General features: G+C 39.9%; 1 protein-coding gene across 1 annotated transcript in view; it reads left to right on the plus strand.

The window, feature by feature from the left end:
* Positions 1 to 26432, plus strand: part of LRP4 (LDL receptor related protein 4) — a 157295-nt gene that overhangs the window by 103698 nt on the left and 27165 nt on the right. Inside the window, exons 8-23 of the mRNA XM_054970370.1 lie at positions 127 to 252; positions 2021 to 2146; positions 4812 to 4946; positions 5270 to 5395; positions 6139 to 6369; positions 6598 to 6754; positions 7115 to 7332; positions 7814 to 7990; positions 9388 to 9513; positions 14271 to 14479; positions 15095 to 15176; positions 15920 to 16025; positions 21157 to 21358; positions 24405 to 24594; positions 24835 to 24966; positions 25311 to 25451. Of these exons, the coding sequence (XP_054826345.1) occupies positions 127 to 252; positions 2021 to 2146; positions 4812 to 4946; positions 5270 to 5395; positions 6139 to 6369; positions 6598 to 6754; positions 7115 to 7332; positions 7814 to 7990; positions 9388 to 9513; positions 14271 to 14479; positions 15095 to 15176; positions 15920 to 16025; positions 21157 to 21358; positions 24405 to 24594; positions 24835 to 24966; positions 25311 to 25451 (2484 nt within the window). The remainder of the gene's footprint in view (positions 1 to 126; positions 253 to 2020; positions 2147 to 4811; positions 4947 to 5269; positions 5396 to 6138; positions 6370 to 6597; positions 6755 to 7114; positions 7333 to 7813; positions 7991 to 9387; positions 9514 to 14270; positions 14480 to 15094; positions 15177 to 15919; positions 16026 to 21156; positions 21359 to 24404; positions 24595 to 24834; positions 24967 to 25310; positions 25452 to 26432) is intronic.

Raw genomic sequence — 26432 nt, forward strand, 5'->3', positions numbered from 1 at the left:
GGAATGACCAAGAGAGAGCTGGTGGTGATGGTATTGGTGATAGGAAACTGTGGACAATAAGGGTATGAAAGCAACAAGTCAAATTTGCATTTTCTGGCTAAATTTATTTCATTTTTGTTTCCACAGCTACATCCATGTGCACAGCTGACCAGTTCCGCTGTAAATCCGGCCGATGTGTCCGCCTGTCGTGGCGCTGTGATGGAGAGGATGATTGCTCTGATAACAGTGATGAGGAAAACTGTGAGGATACAGGTGAAAACCCTGAAAACAAGCTGCTGCATTTTTATAGCCAGCCTTCCTGCATAAGTTCAGTAATTAACTGTGCATTCCTAAGCAAAGTTTGTCTTATAAGAGTATAACTCTATTTAAGATTGTGCTGTGAATGTCATAATGTCCAAAATTAGGAAAAGAGCGCCCAGATATTGGTTGTGGTTATTGGATATATCAAAGCAATATATTTTGATCCTCCAAGAGTAAAATTGTCCCTGATCTGGAAAGTTTCAGTTAGACTCAAGTGGATTACACGATGTGAATCATTACAGTCAATTTCGAAGACATTTCATTAAACATGTAATAGGTAGCGGTGTGTGCTTCGGGAATCCAATTCGGGTAAAATACCTGAATCGGGCTTGATCTGGAAAGCTTCGGGATTTCCGAATTTGGGATTTCCGAATTTGGAAATCCCAAAGCAAAGCCTTCCAAAGCATTTGTAATTCTTCGGGGCCTCCGGGGAGTAAGTTTAAAAGGCCCTGTCGCAAGCGGCAGGGCCCTTTAAACTTACCCATTTCCCACCCATCATTTTGAGACTATATTCCTTGTATTTGAGTGAAAAGCCCTCTTAAATAATTGTTTTGCATCGTTCGTGGAAAGTCAGGAGAGTGGGAGCTTTCTTGAGCTCTTTAGGTAGGCCATTTCATAAGGTGGGGACTATAGCATAGAATGCACGTGTATGGACAGCTGTTGATTTTGCCTGTGTGCAAGGTGTTATCTGCAACAAGCCTGGTTCAGAGGAGTGAAGTTTCCATTGTGGAACATAGGGAGAGTGGTGCTCCTGTAGATATGATGGACCAAGGCTGTGAAGAGCTTTGTATGTGACAGCCAATACCTTGGATTGGGCTTGGTAACTGATAGCCAATGGAGTGCCTGCAGAATGGGGGTAATATTCAGGCTCCTCCTAGCTCCTGATAATAGCTGAACTGCAGCATTCTGCACCACCTGGAATCTCCGAGTTAACTTAGAGGAGAGATTTACGTACAGTGCATTACAGTAGCCAAGTCTTGATGTTAACAATGGCATGGATCCAGGTGACCAGATCAGCCACGTCAAGGTAGGGGACCATCTTCCAGGAAAGACTGAGGTTGTGGAAATTATTTTTTGCAGCCACCTTAACTTGCTTTTCTACTGCTGGATCCAGTATAACCCCTAAGCTCTTAACTAAGTCTACAAGGGTCAGACAAACTCTTTTCAAAATGGAGAGTACAGTGTTCTTCAAGATCTCTGCCTTGTCAACCAGCATCACTTCCACGTTGTCTGGATTAAGTTTCAATTTCTTTGCATTTAGCTATTTGACCACAGCTGTCAGGCAGCAATCCAAGATCTCTACTGCATCCTGTGGTGATTTGGATAGCGAGATATAGAGCTGGGTGTCATCTGCATATTGATGGCATCCAATTTCATAGCTATGAATGAGTTCTCCTAAAGGCTTTACATATCATGTCAGTGATGATATAATCATGGAAAATAAAATAAAGGAGACCTTTATTAATCTGATTTTTCACCAGAAAAAGGAACAGTGGATTAGTGTTGAATGAAGGCTTTGAGTATTCAGTATGCATGGAATACTTTGTGACTATATAGTGCAGGGTCTTCATCAAGGTACTAAGAGCAACACTAAATAGTAACGAGAAGTTCTAGAATCTTGTGGATACAAAAGGAAGTACACTAGTGTCCCTTGATCAGTCTGAAAGAAACTAGATTACCAACTTACTTATCTATAACTTTCCCTTTCTGCCCCTTTTAGGAAGCCCACAATGTGCCTCTGACCAGTTTCTGTGTGGAAATGGGCGCTGCATTGGCCAAAGAAAGCTGTGCAATGGTGCAAACGACTGTGGAGATGGCAGTGATGAGAGCCCAGACCAAAACTGCCGTAAGTTTCTCTTCCCTCCCATCCCCAAAGGCTCATGGTTGATTTTGGAGTTGATCCTGTTGGCATCAAAGTCTGTTGGAAAAGATTCCAGGAATGTTAGTGGGAGTTCTGTGCTGGAGGTGGGAAAAAGTGCTTCAGCTCTGATGTCTGAGGAAATTGTACCAAGAAGAAAAGTAGTGATATGCTGATATCCCCCTAAATGTGCAGTTTTGTGGCATATTGGAAACTAACAACATCTTATTCTAGCATAAACCTTCATGGATTGCAGCCTTCAAATTCAGAGACTTCATTGTTAGTTTGTGAAGTGCCACAAGACACTGGTTTGTTTTTGCTGTAGCAGAATAACACAACCATACTTCTGGAATCATATCCTGTTAAAGCTTTTAAGAAATCAGTTCTAAGTGTCTGAGCATAGATCTTTGGAATCAAAGATTTATTTATATGTTTATATCCTGACTTTCTTTCATCATGGAACTCAAGGCAAATGCATGAGGTGGTTTCCAAGAGGTCTCCCATTCAGGTGCTGACCCAAACTATATTGCCGTTGGACAGTACTGTAATGGTAGAGGGCACCATTTGGGCTCATCTGCTTAATCTGTGATGTTACTGTTTCTCGCTGCTAAGAAATCAAGATCCTGGAGTAAGGCAAGGTAGAGCCAGCTGATCTTAACTAAAGAATCATGGAGGATTCTTCAGCAGGCAAGAAACAAGACTGGCCTGGTCTCTCAGCTAAACATGTCCAAATAGGGAGTCAGGACACCCAAACAGAACAGCTTTACAGAGGGATAAGGTACAAGGGATTAACATAATAATACGGCCTCTCACAGATTAGAAATAATATAATTAATATCAATTGACATAATATGTGTCTGGGCCCAGGAGAGAGAAGTGACTGAGAATTCCAAGAATTTCCAACTAAATATAGAAGTGAAGATACAGTTTAAAGATGGGATTTGTTGGTTGGGATCCAGCGGATAGTCGTATGCTTGAAAAACTTGGAAATCACTATCTTGATACTCCTTGCTATAATAAGTAGCAGCAAAAATGAACTAAAATAGCCCTGAGCCTGTTCATGGGGAGGGCGAGCTAAAAATCAAACAAACAAACAAATAAATAAATAAAAATATCCTTTAAGAAGATATTTGAGTATAGATAGCTTTGATGGTGTTTGAAGTGATCAGATAATTAGTTAGCCAAGAACGTGAGCCTGATCAGATGGGACAACTAGCTGGTTTTGAAGATTTTTTTTTGAAAACGTATAAATAAGAGAAACTGAATTGATCTGGAGTGTCATCTTTGAAGACACTCCTTGCACCTTGCCTGTAATGTGCTTACCTTTGGTGAGAAATAATTAATGAGCTCAAATAGTTGCTGTCCTTTAATTAGCTATGTGAAATCAATTGATCATTTTATAATATTCTTCTATGTTAGTATATTTGAAAAGTATAAATAAATCATTATGTTTTAATAAAAAGATAAGATAGTGGCAAGATTCTCTAGTAATATTTTCATTTATGTACAAACCAAATTGTTGTTGAGGAGTAGCGTTTACTATTTTGATCTAAAAAAGGAAAAGTAATTAGACACCTAGGGCATGCTTCTATTTGAATCAGGCCTAACCAGAGTAATCCAAAATGCAGCAGTTTGTGATGATCATCTTGAAGAAAAGAAAGGAAAGCAGTTGTTATAAGGGAGAGCCAGTCTGGTGTAGTGGTTAAGAGCGCAGGACTCTAATCTGGAGAACTGGGTTTGATTCCCCACTCCTCCACTTGAAGCCAGCTGGGTGACCTTGGGTCAGTCACAGGTTCTAGGAGCTCTCTCAGCCCCACCCACCTCACAGGGTGTTTGTTGTTGTGGGGATAATAATGGCATACTTTGTAAACCGCTCTGAGTGGGTGTTAAGTCATCCTGAAGGGTGGTATATAATTCGAATGTTGTTGTTGTTGTCGTTGAAAGGGAGGACAAGACAGTTGCTGGAAAGGGACCAGAAAGGTAGCATCAGGAGGAAATGGCAGGGCTGTTGACCAGGGCAGAATAGACACTGAAAGAAGCAGCAGCAGGAGGAATCCCATGTGGCCTTAGCAGCCCCTGGATCCATAGGGTGTTCTCTGGATTGCCTTATGGAAGTAAAGAGCAACCTGCTTATGGGAGGCAATACCCCGAGGAGAACCCAGGCTAAGTCTGCTTTTTGGAAGAGGAATTCTTCATTTCCTGAAGAAAGTAGGAACAGTCCTCTCCCTATAATATTGATTTATTTACTTCATTTATATTCTGCTTTTCTCCCCAATGGGGATGAAAAGCAGCTTACATTGTTCTCCTCTCCTCCATTTTATCTTCACAACTGCTCTGTGTCCTAGGTTAGGCTGAGAATGTGTACCTGGCCCAAGGTCACCCAGCGAGCTTCCATGGAAGAGTGGGGTTTTAACCTGAGTCTTTCAGATCCTAGCACAGATCCAGATTTCCAGATCTGGATACTCTAACCACTACATCACACTGTGTCTCTCACATGGTGTTAGGTGTCTTTTCAGTATGAGGCACAAACTCGTCGGTATGGGCATTGCTTTCTACACTTCTGATGTTCTGCGTGAGTGTGAGCATTGCTTTCTACACTTCTGATGTTCTGCGTGAGTGTGAGCATTGCTTCCTACTTGTATACATTTTGCAGGTCCTCGAACTGGAGAGGAAAACTGTGATTTAAACAATGGGGGCTGTGCCCATAAGTGCCAGATGATTCGAGGGACGGTGCAGTGTACCTGCCACACTGGCTACAGGCTCCTGGAGGATGGCAGATCATGTCAAGGTGAACATCTTGAAGCACAGCATATGCCTGTTGGTAGAATTATGAATAGTTCATGCTCACTGTCTGGTCTGCCATAAATGGGGCTAAGCAAATTCAGGGACAATTCTGTATTTACTTGGGAGATTCTGACATGTCCCTGTAATGTTTGAACATCTGAAAAGCCCACTAGTCTGAAGAGATTTCCGTGTCTTCTTTATGTTAATAATATCCAGAGTGGAATGGAATGTCCAGAGCACAGTGCAATCCAGAACTGAAGGAAGATCCGGCTGGTCTTCCTTTGAACATCTGAAGACATGTTAACTGCCTCCCTTTTTCTGTTGCAGATGTGAATGAATGTGCAGAGGAAGGTTATTGCAGCCAGGGATGCACCAACAGTGAAGGTGGTTTCCAATGCTGGTGTGAACAAGGCTATGAACTTCGCCCAGACAAGCGCCGCTGCAAAGCCCTGGGTAAGAAGGAATTCTTGGCTCCTGTGGCCTGATTTGATTTCCTGGCATGGTCATTACATCACTACCTAGAAGCTATAACTTTGGCTGAAGACGTACTTGCTGGCTTTGTACAAAACTGTCAGCGTTTGGCATTTAATCATCAGTTGCTGCCTGCACTGTTCCCTTTCTTTGTCCTTTTTCTGCCTGCATGCAGTTGAAAATTTATTCATTGGTGGTGATAATGGTGGAACTTTACTAGTATAGTTTGTACCTGATAGCAGGGTCTTTGTATGTCAGGTAAGACAAACACCTTGAAACAAAGTTGTACTTGATTAATTTGTACTGAATTAAATGCTTTGAGGCTGCTGAGGGTTGAGCCAGGAGATCTGCATGTTCACAAGATCTTTGTTGAGGCTTGGATCTGCTGAATCATCTGATTTCCCCAAGCCGCATGGCAGCAATGTCTGTGCCTGGCACTGTTCTCTGCTGTGCCAACAGCAAAGCAAAGCAATCATAGTATTGGCATGGGTAGTACAGTCCGTTTAAGGGCATATTGAGCAAAACCTGTTCAACATAGTAAACTTGTTAAGAAAGATATTGCTCACTGCAGATCATAGTATAGGAAGTATATGTTCTAGAACCATTGTTCTGAAGATTTTTCTTGAATAATGTTACTGTGCTGATGAGCACTGTTGTTTTTGCTTTTATAAGCCTGATGTGCAGTCTTACTGGCCCCCTCAATTCTGTTTATATGTGTCCATCAGGGCCAGAGCCTGTGTTGCTTTTCGCCAATCGTATTGATATCCGGCAGGTCTTGCCCCACCGCTCAGAGTACACCTTACTCTTGAACAACCTAGAGAATGCCATTGCGCTTGATTTCCACCACAGCAAAGAGTTAGTGTTCTGGTCTGATGTCACGCTAGACCGCATCATGAGAGCTAACCTGAACGGCAGCAATGTAGAAGAGGTGGTGTCCACAGGGCTGGAGAGTCCAGGTGAGTGTCTTTAATGAGTGCGGAGTCACGGGATAAGGAAAGTGAGGAAATGTATACAGGCACAGAGACCGATGGATACCTAGGCTTATTTGCTTTGTAGAGTATTGTTGATTTTGTTGGACAAGGGAAAATTGAGTACTTTCTTCAGTGTTCCTTCATTGAAAAGAAAATCATACTAGTGGCGCAGCCTGCACTCATTAGAGGCTTCTTTTCTCCTTTGCATCCTAGGTGGACTGGCTGTTGATTGGATCCATGACAAGTTGTACTGGACTGACTCTGGGACATCTCGTATTGAAGTGGCAAACTTGGATGGGACCCACAGGAAGGTGCTTCTCTGGCAAAACCTAGAAAAGCCTCGAGCAATTGCTCTTCACCCCATGGAAGGGTGAGTGAAAGATGATGACCACAGATTACTCTGTTTGCTTCTGTGTTGAAGCTTGTTGGGCTAAAACTGGCCCAGGTACATCCTTCTGAGCAATGAAGGTCTTACTACTTTCCTGTGTAGGTACGCCTGGGTAAATGCCTCTCTGTAGTTGGACGTTAACTGTAGATTAACAGTTTCTGTAAATATAACCCCCTGTATTGTGAAGACAAGGGCTTCCAGCTCATAGTACAAGCTTGGCAGAGAATCTTATTTAGGTGTTGGGAGAATCCCTGATCATCATGCCCTCTCCCAGTTCTTTGACTTTAGATTACTCATAAGAAGATCACAGGTTGTCTGAATGTCCTCTCTCTTCTTCAATAGCACCATCTACTGGACTGATTGGGGAAATACTCCTCGCATAGAATACTCAAATATGGATGGCTCCAATAGGCGTATCATTGCTGACACACATCTTTTCTGGCCAAATGGGCTAACCATTGACTATGCCGGACACCGGATGTACTGGGTAGATGCCAAGCATCATGTCATTGAGAGGGCTGACTTGGATGGGCAGAACAGGAAAGCTGTTATTAGCCAAGGTGAGATTTAAAAAATGCAGATGGTGATAACAGTGTACATAGTATCAAGAGAAGCAGCAAAAATATATATGATTTGCATCCCACCTACGTAACCTATGCCTAAGCGTAGTGGGCAAAGACTTCAGGCAGTAATGAAGCTACTGTTCAGCTCCTAAGCTAGACAATTGAGGCTTGCACCATTATTTAATGTGGTAATAAAATACACTGTCTGCAGTTTGTTCACAGTTATTCTCGCTTATCTAAACTGTTTCTCTTAGCTACTCTTCACTGCTCAATATTAGCAAGGGTTGAGCTTGGTCATCCTTCTTCTTAGAGTGGGCTCTATGCAGTCAGATAAGTGCAGCTCTCATGGTTATAAGTTAGATTCGGCTGTTCTTAATCTGCTAATAGAAAACACCTCTGGGTTGGATGTTAAAGACATATCCTGACCCTTCTGGATGTTTGGAATAATTCATGTGTTTTTGCTGAATTCTCGCTGCAGGCCTTCCACATCCTTTTGCTATCACAGTGTTCGAAGACAGCCTTTATTGGACTGATTGGCATACCAAGAGCATAAACAGTGCAAACAAATTTACTGGCAAGAATCAAGAGATCATTCGCAACAAGCTTCACTTCCCCATGGATATCCATACGCTGCACCCTCAACGTCAACCAGCAGGTAACTTCAGAGGTACATGGGGACACAAGGACTTCCATTCACTATTTAAACAGTGGTAGACTTGATTTGCCATGTCCCAAAAGTAAGGAAATGCTAAGTCATTGGATGGAAAATACAGTTTGCTGATCCCACATAATCAGGAAATACTTCTGGAAATCCTACTAGACTTATTCGAATGTTGAGTATATTTGTTTTCATCTTTAAACACCCCGTCCCCCGCCGTCCCCAGTGTTTCTAGTCTCCATGATTGTGGTAATAATATACAAAAAACCAGGACATCATATGTGAAAAGCAGAAAACATATAAGGACTGCACATTTATACTGATTTCAAGACTTTTACTGTTAGAGGCAGAATCATGTTTTTTAATATTTCAACATAAGCAATTTTAGGGATCTTAATTAGGCTTGCTGAACTAGAATGCTCAAATGAGAATGATGCTTGTTCATTTTCAGTGGCATGGAAATCTTTGTGCTGAAGCTAATAATGTGAAAAAACTATACACATTGGTTCCAGTCCTCCAACTTGTATGTTTCCAGTTGTGACACAGATAGGCGAACCTTGTCTTGTGAAAACTGACCAACTGGCCCTAACAGTGGCCTGCCAGATATCTTAGGAAGCTCACAGGCAGTACATGGTGTTGTCGTTGGTAAATCTTATTTGTTGAGGCTTGAAGCTGGAGGAATGTTTATGGACAATGATCCTTGAATAACTTTTAACTGTAACCTTGAGTCCCTCTGCTGGCTGTAGGAGAGGTGAGACATATTGCTACTTTAATAAGTAGTCATAATATTAATGGCCATCTTTTTTGTTCATATTGTAGTAGAAATTAAGGAAAAATACTAGTATCCTAAGATAATAAAAAAAGAAACATCCAGTATATGAGCTTCTGAGAGAGCCAGTTAGGTGCAGTGGTTAAGAGTCCAGGACTCTAATCAGGAGAACTGGGTTCCCCACTCCTCCACTTGAAGCCAGCTGGGTGACCTTGGGTCAGTCACAGCTTCTAGGAGCTCTCTCAGCCCCACCCGCCTCACAGGGTGTTTGTTGTTGTGGAGATAATAATAACATACTTTGTAAACCGCTCTGAGTGGGTGTTATGTTGTCCTGACGGTGGTATATAAATCAAATATTATTATTCTGCCATTATAAGCAAAGAGTAATTTATTTAAAATTTACAAAACGCACCAATAAAACTTGGCCATTTCCTTGGAAACGTAACAAACTCTTAATTTTTAGAATTACCAGTGGCAGGAGTTTGTGTAATGGGAATCTAGTTCATATGTTTCTGTGTATACGTGTGCATGTGAGGATAAAAGCCTTTGCTCTTCCCCATGCCCCAAAAGTCTTTGTTTTCTTTATTGGCTTCCTTATATGTTGTTTGTTTTTTGGCTATTTGAGTAGGGAGAAATCGCTGTGGAACTAACAATGGGGGCTGCACTCATCTGTGCCTACCAAACAGCAAGGATTACTCCTGCGCCTGTCCCACAGGCTTTCGGAAGACCAGCAGCCATGCTTGTGCCCAGAGTAAGTGTAATAGAGAAGAGTCTATGCACTTTGAATATATTGTTTAATATATCTCCAGGCTAGGAAGAATGTGTTGAAATCTATAGTCCAGACTAGAGGTGGGCACGAACAGCAATACGACCAAAAATAGCCATGAACAGCCCGATCAGCTGTTCGCGAGCAAGCTGTTCGTGAGGCACCGTTCCTGACGAACATGTATTCGTTCCAAGCCCTCTTCATAGCATTCATCAGCCCTTTGTAAAGCCAGACAGTCTGTCGCCTTTCAATCAATTCCTCTGGCAACATAGGCATGGACTGTCCGAACTCTCTCTGAACTCCTTCTGGCTTTCCTTCTGGCTTGTAACCCCTCAAAGTAGCTTCCAGCAGACAGTCCAATTTTTGCCACTGTGAAGAGAAAATGACAGGAAAGGGAAGTACCCGTAGATCATGGCTTTCCCAGGGTCCAATATCTCTGAAACTTGGGGGGTCTTCATAGGTCAGTGAGGACTATGTCCCCTGCAACTTTGGTGGGTATTGGACATTGGGAAGGTCAGTTTGTAACCCCTCAAAGTAGCTTCCAGCAGACAGTCCAGTTTTTGCCACTGTGAAGTGAAAGTGACATTAAAGGGGGAGACCTATGGATCATGCCTTTTTTAAATTAGTTTTTTATTAGTTTTTGAATACAAATCACAGGTATTGAGAGGAGACATAACAAGTTGTATGGGGGGGGGTAAACTGAATGAATGGGGGTAGGGTAAAAAAGGAAAAGAGAGGAAATGTCTTCATAATCTGCTCACAATAGCATCTAATATATCTTTCATTATTCTTGTTAAGTACATTATACTGTTTATAATAACGCATATAGTTCCTTTTATATTTTATTTAAAAAAAGGAGCTTCATCATTGTTATTCATATTTGTTATCATTCCAGCAATAGAGTAGTCTCTACCATCCAGCAATCTCCTCCGTCTCTCATAGTCTTTATTACCTACATCTGGGAAAAGCTTCAGTAACCAACACATCCATCTTAAAAAATATAGGTGTCTATACTCTAATATAAACTAATATATATATGATCTAATAATATCTAACCAATATATAAAACCTTAGAAAATTGTCTGGAGCCTTAAACACTTACTCCTTCTATTACCAACTTACTATATAATTTGCATTTTTTCTAACCTTTACTTGAAATAGTCTTACACATTTTACATCACCTTTTTCATTCTTTACCTTAATGTAAATACATTTTTTTATCATTTCATCCAAAGCATATCACACAAGTTATTATTCTTACATTGTTCCACCCTTTATTGATTTTACCAGTTTTCCCTATCGAAAGGATAGAATTCCTTCAATTAATTTTCAAAATCTTTCTAGATCCCAACTTTATCATATTCCATGAATATATATCTAGCCGTTTTCAAGACCTCGAGTTCGGTTATCGGTTGTCATCATTCCAGCAAACTTAATGTTTACAAAGCTGGATGTCCTGGCTGTACTCTTTTCTTCCCCCCCCCCCCCACTTTTTTCCAATATGCTTTCAGTTTGATTTTCGGATTTTTTGCTGATAATTAACTTTTGAAGTTGATTTATTCAAATCCTTAAACTGGTATTGGTTAATGTAGCTTGGACTGGCTTGAAATTGAAGTGTGTAGTGTAGCAGAATATCTTCCAACTTGTCTTCCTTTATGTCTTCCAAATGCTCCTCTGTCCTCTTCTTCATATCTTTTCTTTGTTTTCTGGGTCCCTTTTGTGGTCTTTGCTTATTTGTTGATCTTTCTACATTCCATTCTTTTTCATATTTCCATTTAAGTTTTTGTTGATGAGCTATTGCTTCATGTCTTTGTGTACCAGTCCCCTGTTTCAAATCTGCTACCTCTTGGATTTCAACAGGCTGCAGTTGCTTGCCATTCATTATAACCTTCAGCTCTACAATTTCCGTTTTCAACTTGGTTGATGACTTGATCCAATGTGCTGTTTACTTGTTCCATAACTGATAGTATAGTCAACTGTAGAGAATCCTCAGTTGTTTTTTTGTAGCATCCCCATCATCACTCCTTCTCCAGTAGGTGTCAATAGACAACCATAAATCCAGTCTAGTAAGGTTAATATCAGTCAGAGTCAGCTCTACATACACAGTTCTTGTTTGGAGAGTTGCTATCTAACCCCATGATAAGAGAAAAGCGGGGTCCGGAGCTCTCTCCAGAGGGAGAAAGACAGAAAGGATTTTCCTTTTTTCACTCTGTTTTCCTTTAAAGCAGTCCTTAAAACTTCATTTTCCTTACACTCATATCTCCATTGCACCTAGGTCATTGATTCCATTACCCCTCCAGCACTCACTTGCACACTCAATGTGTGGAACAGATAACAGCAGAGGCAGTAACAAAGGAGATCATAAGACCGTAAATCATAACAGGCACCAGCAATTTTCAGTTAGTTGTTATATTAGCAATCCCATTTTACCAAATTATTTTCCGTATTCAGCTTTTATCCACGATACTTCTAAGTAGGGATATTTATTGGTTAACGATGTTGAAATCCCAGCGTCTTCTTTTTCCCAATCAGTAATTTTGAGTTGTCTACTAATTAAGCCATAAAGTCAATTTCCTAAGCAATTCGCGATTAATTAACGAAACTCACACATCCAGTGGAGGAGGTTGTCAGTAGCAGTTGTAAGCAGAAAGTCTTTGCAGAGAGAGAGAGTGTGGCTTACCGGAGGCTACCAGCTAATCACCATGATGGCTCTGCTTCTGTCTTGAGCTGAAGGATTTGTTTTGGAGAGATTATCCTCGGCTGCATCCAAGGACCTCTCTCCAAATAGCATCCAAAGCTTCAGGGGTCTTCTCCAAAGTCCCCCTAGGAGTCCAAAAGCCTCTGGACACCTCTAGATGGGGCAGATCAGCTATGTCTTGAGGAGCTATCCCCTGACACAACTGACTCTCACTTCTGCCGTTCCGGAAGTCCGGATCATGCCTTTCCCGGGGTGTATTCTCTCTGAAACTTGAGGGGTCTTCAGAGGACAGTGAGGACTGTTTCCCCTGCAGCTTTGGTGGGTATTGGACATTGGGAAAGTCAGTTTGTAACCCCTCAAAGTAGCTTCCAGTTTTTGCCACTGTGAAGAGAAAGTGACATTAAAGGGGGAGACCCATGGATCATGCCTTTTCCAGCTCAAGTTCAGCTAAGTCCCAAGGGGGCCATTCTGGCTCCCATGAACCTCCAACTACAAACATGTCTGTGAACATGTCATGTCCGTCCATGTCCATGAATCCCTGTTCATGGATGGCAACGAACATCGTGTTCGGGGGTTTTTTTTCCTGTTCGTGCCCACCTCTAGCCCAGACTTTAGAGCTTGAAAGGGGCTACAAATGAGTGGAAGTGAGGTAGAGTTTTTTGGGTGGGGGGAGGGAATATGCCATGCAGTTCAGTGACCAGAAGAGTGATAAAAGGAAACAAATTAACCACGTCATATATATATTAAAAAAACTATATGTGCTTTATAGAGTATTTTCCCCTCCCATAATACTTGAACTTGGGTTCACCCAGTGGAATTGTTTGGAAGAATGTTCAGGATAAACAAAAGAAAGTGCTTTCTGCTTTACAGAATTCGCTGCTGCAAGATGTGGAGATAGCCACTGGCTAAAGAAGGTTGTGAAAATTACTAGATAAATTCATGGTAGATATGTCTGTCATCTCTCATTAGCAGGGCTTTTTTTTCAGGGGGAACGCGAGGGAACGGAGTTCTAGAACCTCTTGAAAATGGTCACATGGCTGGTGGCCCCACCTCCTGATCTCCAGACAGAGGGGAGTTGAGATTGCCCTCCGTGCCGCTCAGCGGCGCGAAGGGCAATGTAAACTCCCCTCTGTCTGGAGATCAGAGGGCGGGGCCACCGACCATGTGACCATTTTCTCCAAGGGCAACCCATTGAGTTCCACCGCCTCTTTTCCCAGAAAAAAGCCCTGCTCATTAGCTAAGTTTAACTTCCATGTTTAGAAGCAGTCTGAATACCAATAGATCAAGATGTGCAGCCATGTTAGTCTGTCTGTAGCAGTAGAAAAGAGCAAGAGTCCAGTAGCACCTATAAGACTAACAGAATTCGTGGTAGGGTATGAGCTTTCATGAGCCACAGCTCACTTCTTTAGATACTTCATTAAAGTATCTAAAGTGAGCCACAGCTCACTTCTTTAGATACTTCATGAAAGCTCATACCCTACCACAAATTTTGTTAGACTTATATGTGCTATAAGACTCCTTTTTTTTTCTACTGAATACCAATAGTTTGGGAGCAAACAATGGTAGTAGGCTGTTGCCTTCATGGCCTGTGTATGAGGTCCTGGAACCATCTGACTGGCAACATTGGCAATAGAAATACATAGATGTTTGATGTGATCTAAGAAAGCTCTTGTTAAGTTCTTATTCCTGGAGTGGGGGGAGGCTAGTGACAGAATTCACCTTCCTCCACTTCTAGAATGACAGAACTGCTGACTTGCTTTTTTAAACCTTTACTTGCTCCACTTGGATAGTTTTTTTCCCAATAATATGTTCTCCTCTAGTGTCCCCCCAAGAGTTCTTTCCTAGCAATATATGCTTATTTCCCTTTCCTATTCTACTTATTTTGCTAGGTACCCTGATCTGCTCCCATCCATGAGCCAGATATACAAATCCATGTAGAGGGGCATTAGTGCAGCGGAGGTTAGATGTGAGAGAATTTGTCTGTCTGTTACCATGTTGTTGAACTTAGAGAAATTAAAAGAAGAACCTTTCGACCTTTGATCAGGTCTTGACAAGTTCCTGCTTTTTGCCCGAAGGATGGACATCCGTCGTATCAGCTTCGACACAGAAGACCTGTCTGATGATGTTATCCCTTTGGCTGATGTGCGTAGTGCTGTGGCTCTGGACTGGGATGCAAAGGATGAATATGTCTACTGGACAGATGTTGGCACTGATTCCATTAGTCGGGCAAAATGGGATGGAACAGGACAAGAGGTAATGACTTTTGAACTGAAGAGGCATCCATCTAGATGGGTACTAGTAAGAAAAAACTACTTTTATCTGCATAGATAATCTAAATACATCTTGAAGATGTCTAAATACTGATGTGTATAATGGGCTTATTTCTTAATGTCCATTTTGATTATCTGCAAACACACACAGGTTAACTGAACTTGTTCCAACTGATTGTTGGAAAACAAAGAAGCATCCATCTAATTTATACTATGACACAAGTGCTCTCATTTTAATGTGAGATGGTATCCACTACTTTCTATGCCTAAAGACGTTTGAGACAGCACATGGTATAACAATATACAGTTAAATTATGCAAGATAATCAGATGTAAAAAGTGTAAAACATTATTTAAAAATAATAATTACAAAAACTTGTTTGGGAAATAACACATTCTCTAACTATCATTTGTGTCCCCCCAATTTATCATCGAAAGAGCCAGAAAATGGCTACCAGAGCTTCAGGTTGTTCAGATTGTTCTGTATCTCTCAGATGCAGAGGTTTAGTTTATTCTTACGTTTTTTTATAGCTTGATGTTAGACGCATTTGCAAGATGATTCCTTTTAAGAATTTTTCTTGGTTTTGTTTGTTGCTTAGGTTGTGGTGGACACCAGCCTGGAAAGCCCAGCTGGTCTGGCTATTGATTGGGTCACCAACAAGCTGTATTGGACTGATGCAGGTACTAAACCCTTCTATGTCATACAATGGAACAAAACCATCTCTTGTTAATAGTATCTGGAAGCTTGTTATGAAATTATAACTAGTACTTCCCAAAGATGTATTTTTGAAATCATGAATAATAAATAGCTCTTTATAGGCAACATGAGACTTTCATAGTAAATCATCCAATGGACAGTACTCTGGTAGAAGTATGCATAGAAATCCAATGGTAAAACTTCCCTGTATTATACCATTACAGGCTGCAGGTTGGGGATTGTGGGTTTTAATTCCTGTCCAAAGGAGAAAGTAACTTCTACATATAGAAAATTAGTATGTTGATGTAGAAAGGTCATTCAGCCTATACTTTCTCTAAGAAACTGTTTTTCCATTTTCAAAGGCTCTTTTTTTCCACCCTATAGGTGAGTATTCAAACATGAAATCTCCCAGTATGCAACCTGAAGTCCAGAAGTGATTCTGCCAGCTGTGTGCCTCCATTCTCTTGATTTTGATGAAACTTACTACCAAATAAAAATGCTGAGAACTGACAGCTTAGTTTATCAATAACTTGAAGGGTTTACATGTGGGATTAAAGAGAGTGTATTTCTGGGCCTGCTGAGCAAGTAATCTTGAGTGTATTAGAGTATTTGGGGCAGTGAGGGGATGGGAGTGCAGTGGAGACTACATAGGTGATTCCTTTTTGTGATGTCTCCTATGGTTATAGAGGTTTATAATTTCTTGTTCCTCCTTTTCTTTTCACTGCAGGGACAGACCGGATAGAGGTGTCCAATACAGATGGGACTATGCGAACTGTGCTGATATGGGAGAACCTAGACAGACCTAGAGACATTGTGGTAGACCCTGTTGGAGGGTAAGAAATTTCTTCCTGTGGAGATTGCACAGAGATAATGGCTCTTTTCGCATTTACTGTTTAAACTGCCATTTATGAGCTTTCGCCACAATTGCAACGGCTTCAGCATGGCACCCCCATGTTCCACACTGTCCAAGGCAATTTTGATTTGGCATCTTGTTTTTCATTTTAGGCAGACTTCAAAGCCTCGGTACAGTTTTGAGCTTTGGGGGCTTTGCAATTCATGTCACTTTTTTTTTTAACTTTGAGCTGGCGTAGTAACATTGCAATGTTGGAACCTACTCTCCCCACCCCCATACTTGCTGATTGGGCTGTCCTGTGTCCACTGAAGAGGCAATTGGTGGTGGAGTTTTGGGGGGAAATATGTACTTTCTGTGCTTGTTCCTTTCTCATTTTTTTTAACCAAGCCAGGAAAGGGTTAAAATGTTGCTGCTTCATCCCCTCCAGCAGCCATTTAAACCTTTCCTGGCTTTTAAAGCCAAGAGAAATGAGCAGTAATGTTACAAAACAGCAATGTTACAGCAAAGCAGTAATGTTACAAAACAACATTCCTGGCTTTGAAGAAAAAAAAATAAGAGAGTGCGTGCATACCCGGGAAGAAGGAAGCCAATGGAGAAGCAGCCTTATGATCCTTACCTCGCTTTCCTGATAAAAATGGCAGAAAAGGAGTTCAGGGAGCTGAGGAGGGTGGAAGTGGTTAATTCCACACAGACCAATCAGTTCCGGGGGGAAAGGAGAGGGGGGAGAAGAGAAGCAGAAGGGGAGTATAGAGTTCACACTGACATTAATCAGGCCAGATGCAAATAGACAGCAGCTTCAAAATAAAATCATGGTATGTCTGCAGGGGGGGAAATCAGGAATACCATGGACAAACATCAGTGCTGCGTCCCATTACTACCTTGCAAGTATGAAACTCCTGCAAACATGGGAAGCAGAACAGATACTGAAGTGCTTTAAAGTCCCAGTGCGAAAAGGACCAACGCCTCTGTGTTATGGGGCTTGATTCTTTGTGGCAGGGCCTAGCTCTAAGAGGGGTATCCTTTCAAAGTCCTAAAACGGGAATGGTCTTTCAACTGTATCACTCTGGAGTTCAGACTTTTTTCCTGACCACAAATGCAAACATGGTTTAAGCCACTGAATTCTTACCCCAAGAGAAAACTTTTAAAAGCTTTTTAGCTTAGGTCCATTTATTGCCTTCTGTTCTATCTCTCTTGCCATATCTCTTTTTTATATGTATTTTTTATTTCAAAAAACAAAATAGTAATAAGAGGGGATACAGAAAATCAAAAAGGGATTGTATAGCGTAATTGTGTAAATCAGAAATAATTGTATAGAACAGAATATATAAAACACAGTGTTTCTCCCCAAGATCCCCTTCATTAAATTTTTAAGACGCTCTCTACTTACTTATATGGGTTTCTTTATACATGTTATGACTCTTCTTTCTTTCTCTTTCTTGAGACAGTATGCTAAATATCTGCAAAGTTTGTTTGCATGTTCAAAATGCCTTTGTTTCCAAAATTTTAATTTTTTTCCTATATCTCTTCCATTTCTAACATAGATTGTTTTTTAATTGTCTGATTTCTACTAGTATCTTTTTGTTAGAGTATTTTTTGTACTTTTACACCAATCTTTGGATTTTTTCTACTCATTTCTTGGTTTGTTCTGTTTTTTGCCATGTCTTCATGGCAGCAGCTGCTAATAGGGTTCCTCTAATAAAAGTTTTACTTGCTGCCCAAGTTATAGCTGAAGACATTCCTTCTGTATTATTTATTTTTAAAAATTCTTTCAGATTTTTTTACGCTTATTTATTACATCAACTTGTAATAAAAGAGCATCATTTAATCTCCCATCTTCCTCTTCTTTTTCTGTTCCATTGCAAAACTACCTCTATAGGGTTTTGTTCTGCAAATGTTTTTGGTTGGATCTCTGCTTTATCTAGATTCACTGTTAGACTTTTTGATATCCAACACACATCTGTTAATGAATATGTTTGATGTCTATCAGAATAAAATGTAAAATCTCTGTCTTAGAATTCTAGCATAATTTGGAAAAAAACCCTCAACAATTTAACTAAGCATTGTTTGGCAGATATATTGTCGCTAGCATACATACCTTGCCTTCCAGGAGTCTCATTTTTAAATATCTTTAAATATCTTTTCTCTGGATGTCTTAATTCTTCTATTACTTCTAGTTGTAGGTTATTTATATAAACAGCTACTCTGTGCTTTTTGTTTGTTGCTGAAGCAAGATATACTTTATCTAATTTTTTATTATTTAAAATATACTTATATTTCTTTTTAATGTGGGTTTCTTATAGACATAAGATATCTACATGTTGCTTTTTAAGTGGGTTAAAATTTTTGTATGATTCATAGGAGAGTTCAGTCCATTAATATTAATTGGTACTACTTTTAATTCATCCATTTTATCCCAATATTGATGCCACAGCTGTTTCTTCTCCTCTTTATTTTAAATTACTTGAAAATTTCCCTTCAGTTCCTCTACGTGGATCCTTCGCTTGCAGTTCTTCTGTTTGATTACTTTCTTTCTTTTTGATAAGCATATCTCTAGTGTAAATGGTGTTTTCCAGTGGTATTTTACTTCCTTTCTTGAGGGTCTTTCTTAAAAAATCAAAATCTTTTCTTTTCATTAATGTACTTGTTGGTAAGTCTTGAACGATCTGCATGTCTTTTCCTGCTATTTTAAATAGGGATTCTCTTTGTGTCTTTAATATTGCATTTTGCATTTCCTTATGTGTGAAGCAAACCAGTATATCTTGAAGTAGCTTGTTCTTGAATATATATCTTGAATTCACTCTAAATATCTGGTCAATATCGGCAAAATCTCCTTGTATCTTCAAGTAGTCTTGCAGCAGTTCCCAAAAGCTCTCTTCCAAGTTTAACCTCCTCAGATCTTCTGGCATGCCTCTAAAATGCAGGATATTGATTCTGTATTGGGTTTCCAAGATTTCAATTCTTTGTTCTGCTTTCTCAATCCAGGAGTCTTGTCTTTCTAAATATATATTGTTTTCTTTTTGCTTATTTTCAATTTTTAAGATTTCTTGTGTTTGATCTTGTAGTTTTGCATTAATCTCTGACAGTCCAACTTTTAACTCTTGACATGCTTCTTGAATATTCTTCAGTGTTCTTCCTTCAAATTATTGAATGTTACTCTGAACATTCTGTTTTCTTCTAAGTTCCTTCCTCAGATTCTTGAATATTTTTCTGGATACTCATAATGTTCTTCTGAGTTCTTTCCTCTAACTGTTGTATTTGATTTACCAATATTTGCAATAGCTTTTCCACCAATTCATTTTTTTTTGGTTTTCATCAGTATCTTATGCTTTCTTTTTTTCTTTTTGACGAATTCCAGATGCCATTCTTCTTCTTGCTTTTCTATTTCTAAAAATATTATACAATTTTTCCGTATACTTTTTCTATGTACTTTTTCTGTGCAAATATAGGAATTTACAACTACCACATTTCATATTATTAAAATGACCAAACTATAGTAGGTATTAGGGAAAAATAGGGGGAAATATTATCTCGTTATAATAGGGAGAAATGTTATCTTAAACCTTTACAAATAAAAATGAGAAAAATAAAGGGTAAAACATGACTTATTTCCTAATCATTATTTCATGATCATAACTGTGTCACCAACAAAACATGGCATATCTTCTCTTGAAATTTTAATTTAATAAGAAAAAAGTGGGTGGAGAGAACTAATAAGAGGGAATAGGAAGGGGGAGAGAGGGGGAAAAAAGAAAATGAAGACAAAAAAGAACACAATCAGAAGGCTCCTAAAAGTCTATAATAATCTGTTATGCTTCACCCATATACAGTCAAAAAATAAAAATAAAAAGTAAGAGAAGGGGGATTTGCCCAGCAGCTATTTTTTTATTTTCTACTATGCTGATTCCTCTGTGGTTCCTGTCATCTGAAATGAAAGAAAAAAATGATAATCCAAGGTCCAAAATCTTCTTGTTATTTTTATATGCTGGAAATTATGAGAGATGATACTCTTAAATAATATTTAAGAGAAGAGAGTGATTTATATCTTCCTATTGAAGCATCTATTTGTCAAATCTGTAGGCTGCTATTTTTTTACTGCATCACTCCCAAGCCGTAGCTCTAATCCCTTCAATATACAATAAACACCCCTCACCAAACAAAAAAAGAAAGAGGGGGGAAGCAGCCAATTATTAGTCCACAGAGAAGATTATCCACAGATATGTGCAGTGCTATAAAATTTATCTGAAAGATAGGAAGGAATACAGATTGTTCCATCTGCTTCTGATTTCTGCTCTATTTAAATTAAAGCCTTCTTAAAGGACATAGTTGAATTATGCACAGTTCAATAGTTTATCTCTGCACTGTCATATATCTTGTTTGTTCTGTGTACCAGTGGAGTCAAATGCTGCTGAGAGTCTCCAGCCTTCCAAGATAAGTTATATTTCCATGGTACGTTTTTAGAAATGAGCCAAAAGATTACAAATTTTTAAAAAGAGAAAAGAAAAAAGCAAATATAAATGAAAAGGGTGTGTGTGTTAACCTTTGCTGGCGCACGCATGTATACACATGTGTGCGTGCACACACACACAAATGGATTCACTTATCAATTGGATCTCTCCCATAGAGATGTAAGGATAGAGGGGTAAATTTTCTCTATCCTGGTATATGTATGCCTTGCAGCGAGATAAGTTTGGAGCCTGAAAAATTCTCCTATTCAGGTCACCATTTCCCCTGAAAATCTCTTATAATATTTCTTGTTGTCACTGCCTGAAGGGCAACTTAATGTGAAGCAGTTTCCCTATGCAGGTGGCATACCACCTTAGTCTTGGATCTCTTTCACACTGACAAGCCACCTCTGCTTCCTATGTTAATGTAAATCTGGAGTAATTCAACTTAATTTTAAACAGGCAGTATGTACATAAACGCAATATGAGAGCCTGTTGAATCCTTACTGAATGTCTGCCTAGAGGCTGCAGATTCTAGTTGAATGTAATAGTGACAAAATTGACTTTTGGAATCACTGGGCCAGTTTGATTGTGGGTTTTGATGGCGTAAGCTTGATAAGATTGTACGGATCATCAGAATCATACACTATTTTTTGGTCTTATGTGCAGATTCATGTACTGGACTGACTGGGGGGCTAGCCCGAAAATCGAGCGTGCAGGAATGGATGCTTCTGGTCGCTTGGTGATCATCTCCTCTAACCTGACCTGGCCCAATGGACTAGCCATTGACTATGAGTCTCAGCGCCTTTATTGGGCAGATGCTGGTATGAAGACTATTGAGTTTGCTGGACTGGATGGCTCTGACAGGAGGGTAAGAGAGCTTGCTTGAAGGGAAAGGCTTCTGTAAAATGTGTAATAAATAGGAGAGGCATAAACTTACTTGGGGATAGAATTTATATTTTTACTTCATTTATAGTCTGTCTTTCTCACCTTGACTTAAGGTGGGTTGTACATTTAAAACATTGCAAACAGAGCAGTATAATGTTATCAACAATGTAATAAAACAGGATTACGAAATTAGGGGGTAGCATACTAAAAACAGTATGCTACATATAATGAAACAGTATAAGACATACAAACCATAAAGTATTGTATTTAGCCAAGATAGATACATTAAGTCAGGAGCTGAAAAATATTATTGATCTATTCATGATTTGGAGTTTATACAATAAAGATTGATGAAACAGAAGCTCTTTTGCCCAGTATGAGCAGCACTGAAATTTCTTCTCAAAATTGGCTATCAAATGTAAACCTAAATAATAAAACAGTTACATATTTAGATACAAAGATTGGCCAGGATAATGCTAATTTACTTGAAAATACTTTTAAACCAGTAATATCAGTTATTGAGTAAACTCACTTTGTGAGAGTCTTTTGGTCTATCGATACTTGGCCGTATAAATGCTGTCAAAATGATGGTAATATCAAAGATTATTCATCTTTTTGCAAATCTACCCATTGTAGTTCTTGGGATGATCCTAAAGTCCTGGCAAAGCAAGATAAATGGCTTTATTTGGAGAAAAAAGCCTAGAAATAAGTGGTCTACTACTCAAAAAGTGGGAATGTGGAGGTTTCAATATACCTAATATTCAATTACATCAGTCTACAGCATTATTCTCTTGAGCCAGCAGATGAGTGTTAGAACTTGAGGATCCTTCTGAAATTGCAGTTGAAAAAGTAAATGTGGATATCCCTTTAAAAATGTTCTGTGGATACAGAAAGGGAGAAAGTTCTATAATAAAAAATAAGTTTAGTACAAAGCTGTCAGTGGGACCATCCCCATTCACTTCTACAGCAAGAAAACTTGATTAAACTCCAAGGTCATTAATCAAATGGGAGAAACCAAAGTTGATTATGTATAGATACTTATTAGTTAATAATAATATTATTACTTGCTACCAAGTCTCTATTTTAAGCGGTGGTCAGATTTCAGCCTTTGAGTACTTAAAGATAAAAAGCTTCCTATCAAATCACATTGCTAAAAGAGAAATCTTAAGAGTGTATACTGATTTTTGAAAAGCTGTTATTATTAGACAGAAAGCATATGCTTTCTACTATATACACTATTTTGATTAGGAGTAACTCTAATTCTAAACCAGTCTTTAATATAGTTCATAATTTTCAGTTTCTCTTCCATTTAATGAGAATGTGATGAAGATGATTCATCAGTGGCATTTAATGCGAATAAAGATAGTAAAAATCTATAAATCAGGCACTGGTCAGTGTTGGTTTTGCAAGAGTCTTAATGCAGATTATATTCATATGTAGTGCAAAATGCCCATGAGCAATAAAGTATTAGAAACAAATTGCATATATTATAAAACCAGGCCTATGTTTTGATCTACTCTTTAGATCAGATTCCTTATTATTAAATTATCTCCCAGGTGTTTCAAAGGTCTTTGAGTGATTTTTTAATATTTAGTTAGTGAAGTATGTTTGGTCTTTGACAGATTTTGGAGATAGGAAAAATATAGAAATGTTAAAGATCTTAAATGAAGTTGGTCTCTTCTAATTAAATGGATAGATAGAAATCGTGTTTAAAGTTTAAATGTTTTCTTTGCTTTATATTATTGATACATTGTAATCTTCAAGTTAATTAAATTTTAAAAAGACATACAAACAATGAAAATGTAAAGTGCTGGCTTTTCTTCTTCTGAAAAACCTTATGCAACTATGGCTGTTTTCACACATCCAGTTGTAGTGCCATACTAATTTGTTGTGTCACAGTCTTCCACTATACTTTCACATCCACCCGTGAATACCTGTTATCCTCCCGTAATCGTTGTGTTCTCCTCTAACAAGCAATTTTCTGTTTATTCCACTTTGTGATGCTTCTTTAGTGGTTTTTCACCTTCATGAGAATGCTGGGTAACGCTTGGTGATGCTTCTCCATAGACTGTCCACTCAGCCCCTCCTCCTTATTTGTTTTCTGAACCCTAGGAAAAAATTTTCCCACCCAAGACCAGGAATCCTGCAAGCCTTTGCAGGCTTCTTGCAACAGTGATGCCCAACGTTTTTTTTTTAAATGGACACCCCGCGCCACTCTTTCCAGCCATGGGAGGGAGAGGAGGGGGTCCCTCCCCCCCCCCATGGCTGGAAAGAGCAGCCAGCCATGTAGGGTGTGTAAAAGCAGCATTGCTGCTGTCAAACGCCCCGTGACGCTCTTTCCAGCCATGGGAAGGAGAGGAGGGACCCCCTCCTCCCCTTCCCATGGCTGGAAAGAGTGGCCAGCCGCATGGGGCGTTTAAAAGCAGCATTGCTACTTTAAAACACCCCGTGCACACCCCAAGTTTAATGTGTACTGTTAAAGATGCACTTTGCAAATGACTGAACACCACCACCCCTTTTTTAAAAAAAATTCTTCGAGTGAGCGCGCAATAGCGCAAATCTCAGTGCCTGTTTTAAAAAAGGGGGGAAATGGGCAGGAATACACTTTCCTCAACTATGACTCAAGCAAATCCACCGCCCACTGTTGCACTTTTTCTGTGGAATATGAACTTTTGGAAGCACAACAAATTGCAACGAAGCGGAACAAGTCAAAGCAATGCGTCATGATAGTGGGGTCGCAGCTACTGGAATCATAGTGCAAAATTAGCAGAATATTTGGACGTGTGAAAACGGCCCATATCTCAATAAGAGAACTTATTTGTGATTGAAGGGAAAACACAGTAGAGATTGTGAGGAGTGAGAGGTTGCCTTGCTGAGACTCTTGCAGCCTCCATACACTTTCTAGTCATTTTGCTCATGATTGCTGCAACAGCTATGTGCTCTTATTTTAAGGTTGTTTGGGGTTTCTAGTGGTTAGTTGCTGGTGTTCCTGACATGGACTCATAATGCCCTCTGGATATTACTGACAGGTATTGATTGGAAGCAATCTCCCTCACCCCTTTGGACTTACTGTTTATGGAGGTCAGATCTACTGGACTGATTGGCAGGTGAAGAGCATTCAGAGTGCTGATAAAAGGACAGGGCAGGATCGTAAAACTCTACAGGACAACCTGGAAAACCTGATGGATATCCATGTCTTTCATCGGCGTCGGCCTACAGGTGCGGAAGATTACCATGAGAGCCTACCCAGACTTTTTTCCTCACTACATACTGAGTTCACCACCTGACCCATGTGAAAGAGACTTCTTAATAACTAATGGAAATAGCTCCATTACCCAATACATGTTCATATTTATACCTTTATAGCATTTAGAGGGTGCTGCTGCTCCTGAGATCTTTTAAGTCTATGAGTCTGACATTTGGATGCATTCTGTCGTCTCCCCCCCCCCTCTCCTCCAGCATACACACCATGCAAAGTTGATAATGGTGGATGCAGTCATCTTTGCCTTCTGGCCCCTCTCCCTAAGGGTTACAGCTGTACTTGTCCCACCGGGATCAACCTACAGCCAGATGGCAAGACTTGCTCACCAGGTATGTAGCTTCCCATTAATTGAAGCCCACATCCTGCTCCTTTCAGACTTCTGGTTACAGAATCTTTAAACATATAACACAACACGTCCAGTATTCTTGTCCTACCAATCAGAATTCTAAACTATGGATTGATTCTGGTTTAGAATCCTGTTTGATAGGCAAAGAACAAACCACAATTTGTAAAAGTGCGTAATTTGGATGGCATGACAAATTGTGGTTAGTTCGAAACCCAATAAGGTTTTGAACTGTGGCACACAAGGAGAGAAAGCTGTCAGTTCCATCCTGATCCTGCTGTCTAAACCATTTTTTTACACTTGTATTAATCTTGTCCCCCAACTCTGCAGGGATGACCAGCTTCTTGATTTTTGCCAGAAGGTCAGACATTCGCCTGGTTTCTCTTGACATCCCATATTTTGCTGATGTGGTTGTCTCAGTCAATGTTACCATGAAAAACACCATTGCTGTTGGAGTGGATCCTCTGGAAGGTGTGGAATATGTTGCAATGTAACCATTTTTAGTATCAGTTATTTTAGAGATACTAGTGACAGTGAAAGAGTAGATACTACGATGGCTGTTGTGGGTTTTCCGGGCTGTATTGCCGTGGTCTTGGCATTGTAGTTCCTGACGTTTCGCCAGCAGCTGTGGCTGGCATCTTCAGAGGTGTAGCACCAAAAGACAGAGATCTCTCAGTGTCACAGTGTGGAAAAGATGTAGGTCATTTGTATCTACTCAGGAGGGGTGGGGTTGAGCTGAGTCATCCTGTAAGAGTTTCCCAGCGTGTGGAATGCTAATGGAGGGAGGCTTCACTGTATCCTGAGGAGGTTCTTTTGCATATGGATTGGTACTTGATGTGCTAATCTTCTCTGCAGGGCTATTGTCGGGGATAGAATGTTTTGTTAGCCTGGTGTTTTTCAGAACTGGAAACCATGCTCTGTTCATTCTTAAGGTTTCTTCTTTCCTGTTGAAGTTTTGCTTATGCTTGTGAATTTCAATGGCTTCCCTGTGCAGTCTGACAAAGTACTTGGAAGTGTTGTCCAGTATTTTGGTGTCCTGGAATAAGATACTGTGCCCTGTTTGAGTTAGGCTATGTTCAGCCACTGCTGATTTTTCAGGTTGTCCAAGTCTGCAGTGTCTTTCATGTTCTTTTATTCTTGTCTGGATGCTACGCTTTGTGGTCCCGATGTAAACTTGTCCACAGCTGCAGGGTATACGGTATACTCCTGCAGAGGTGAGGGGGTCTCTACTGTCTTTTACTGAATTACTGATCAGATGGGAAAGCTTATGAAAAAGCATAACCTTCAAGCAGTATTCAGACCCACCCGAAAAATACAACAGATGCTACGATCAGCAAAAGACAGTAGAGACCCCCTCACCTCTGCAGGAGTATACCGTATACCCTGCAGCTGTGGACAAGTTTACATCAGGACCACAAAGCCTCCTCAGGATACAGTGAAGCCTCCCTCCAT

The sequence above is a fragment of the Eublepharis macularius genome, chromosome 2 (genome assembly GCF_028583425.1).
Source record: "Eublepharis macularius isolate TG4126 chromosome 2, MPM_Emac_v1.0, whole genome shotgun sequence".
NCBI lineage: Eukaryota > Metazoa > Chordata > Lepidosauria > Squamata > Eublepharidae > Eublepharis > Eublepharis macularius.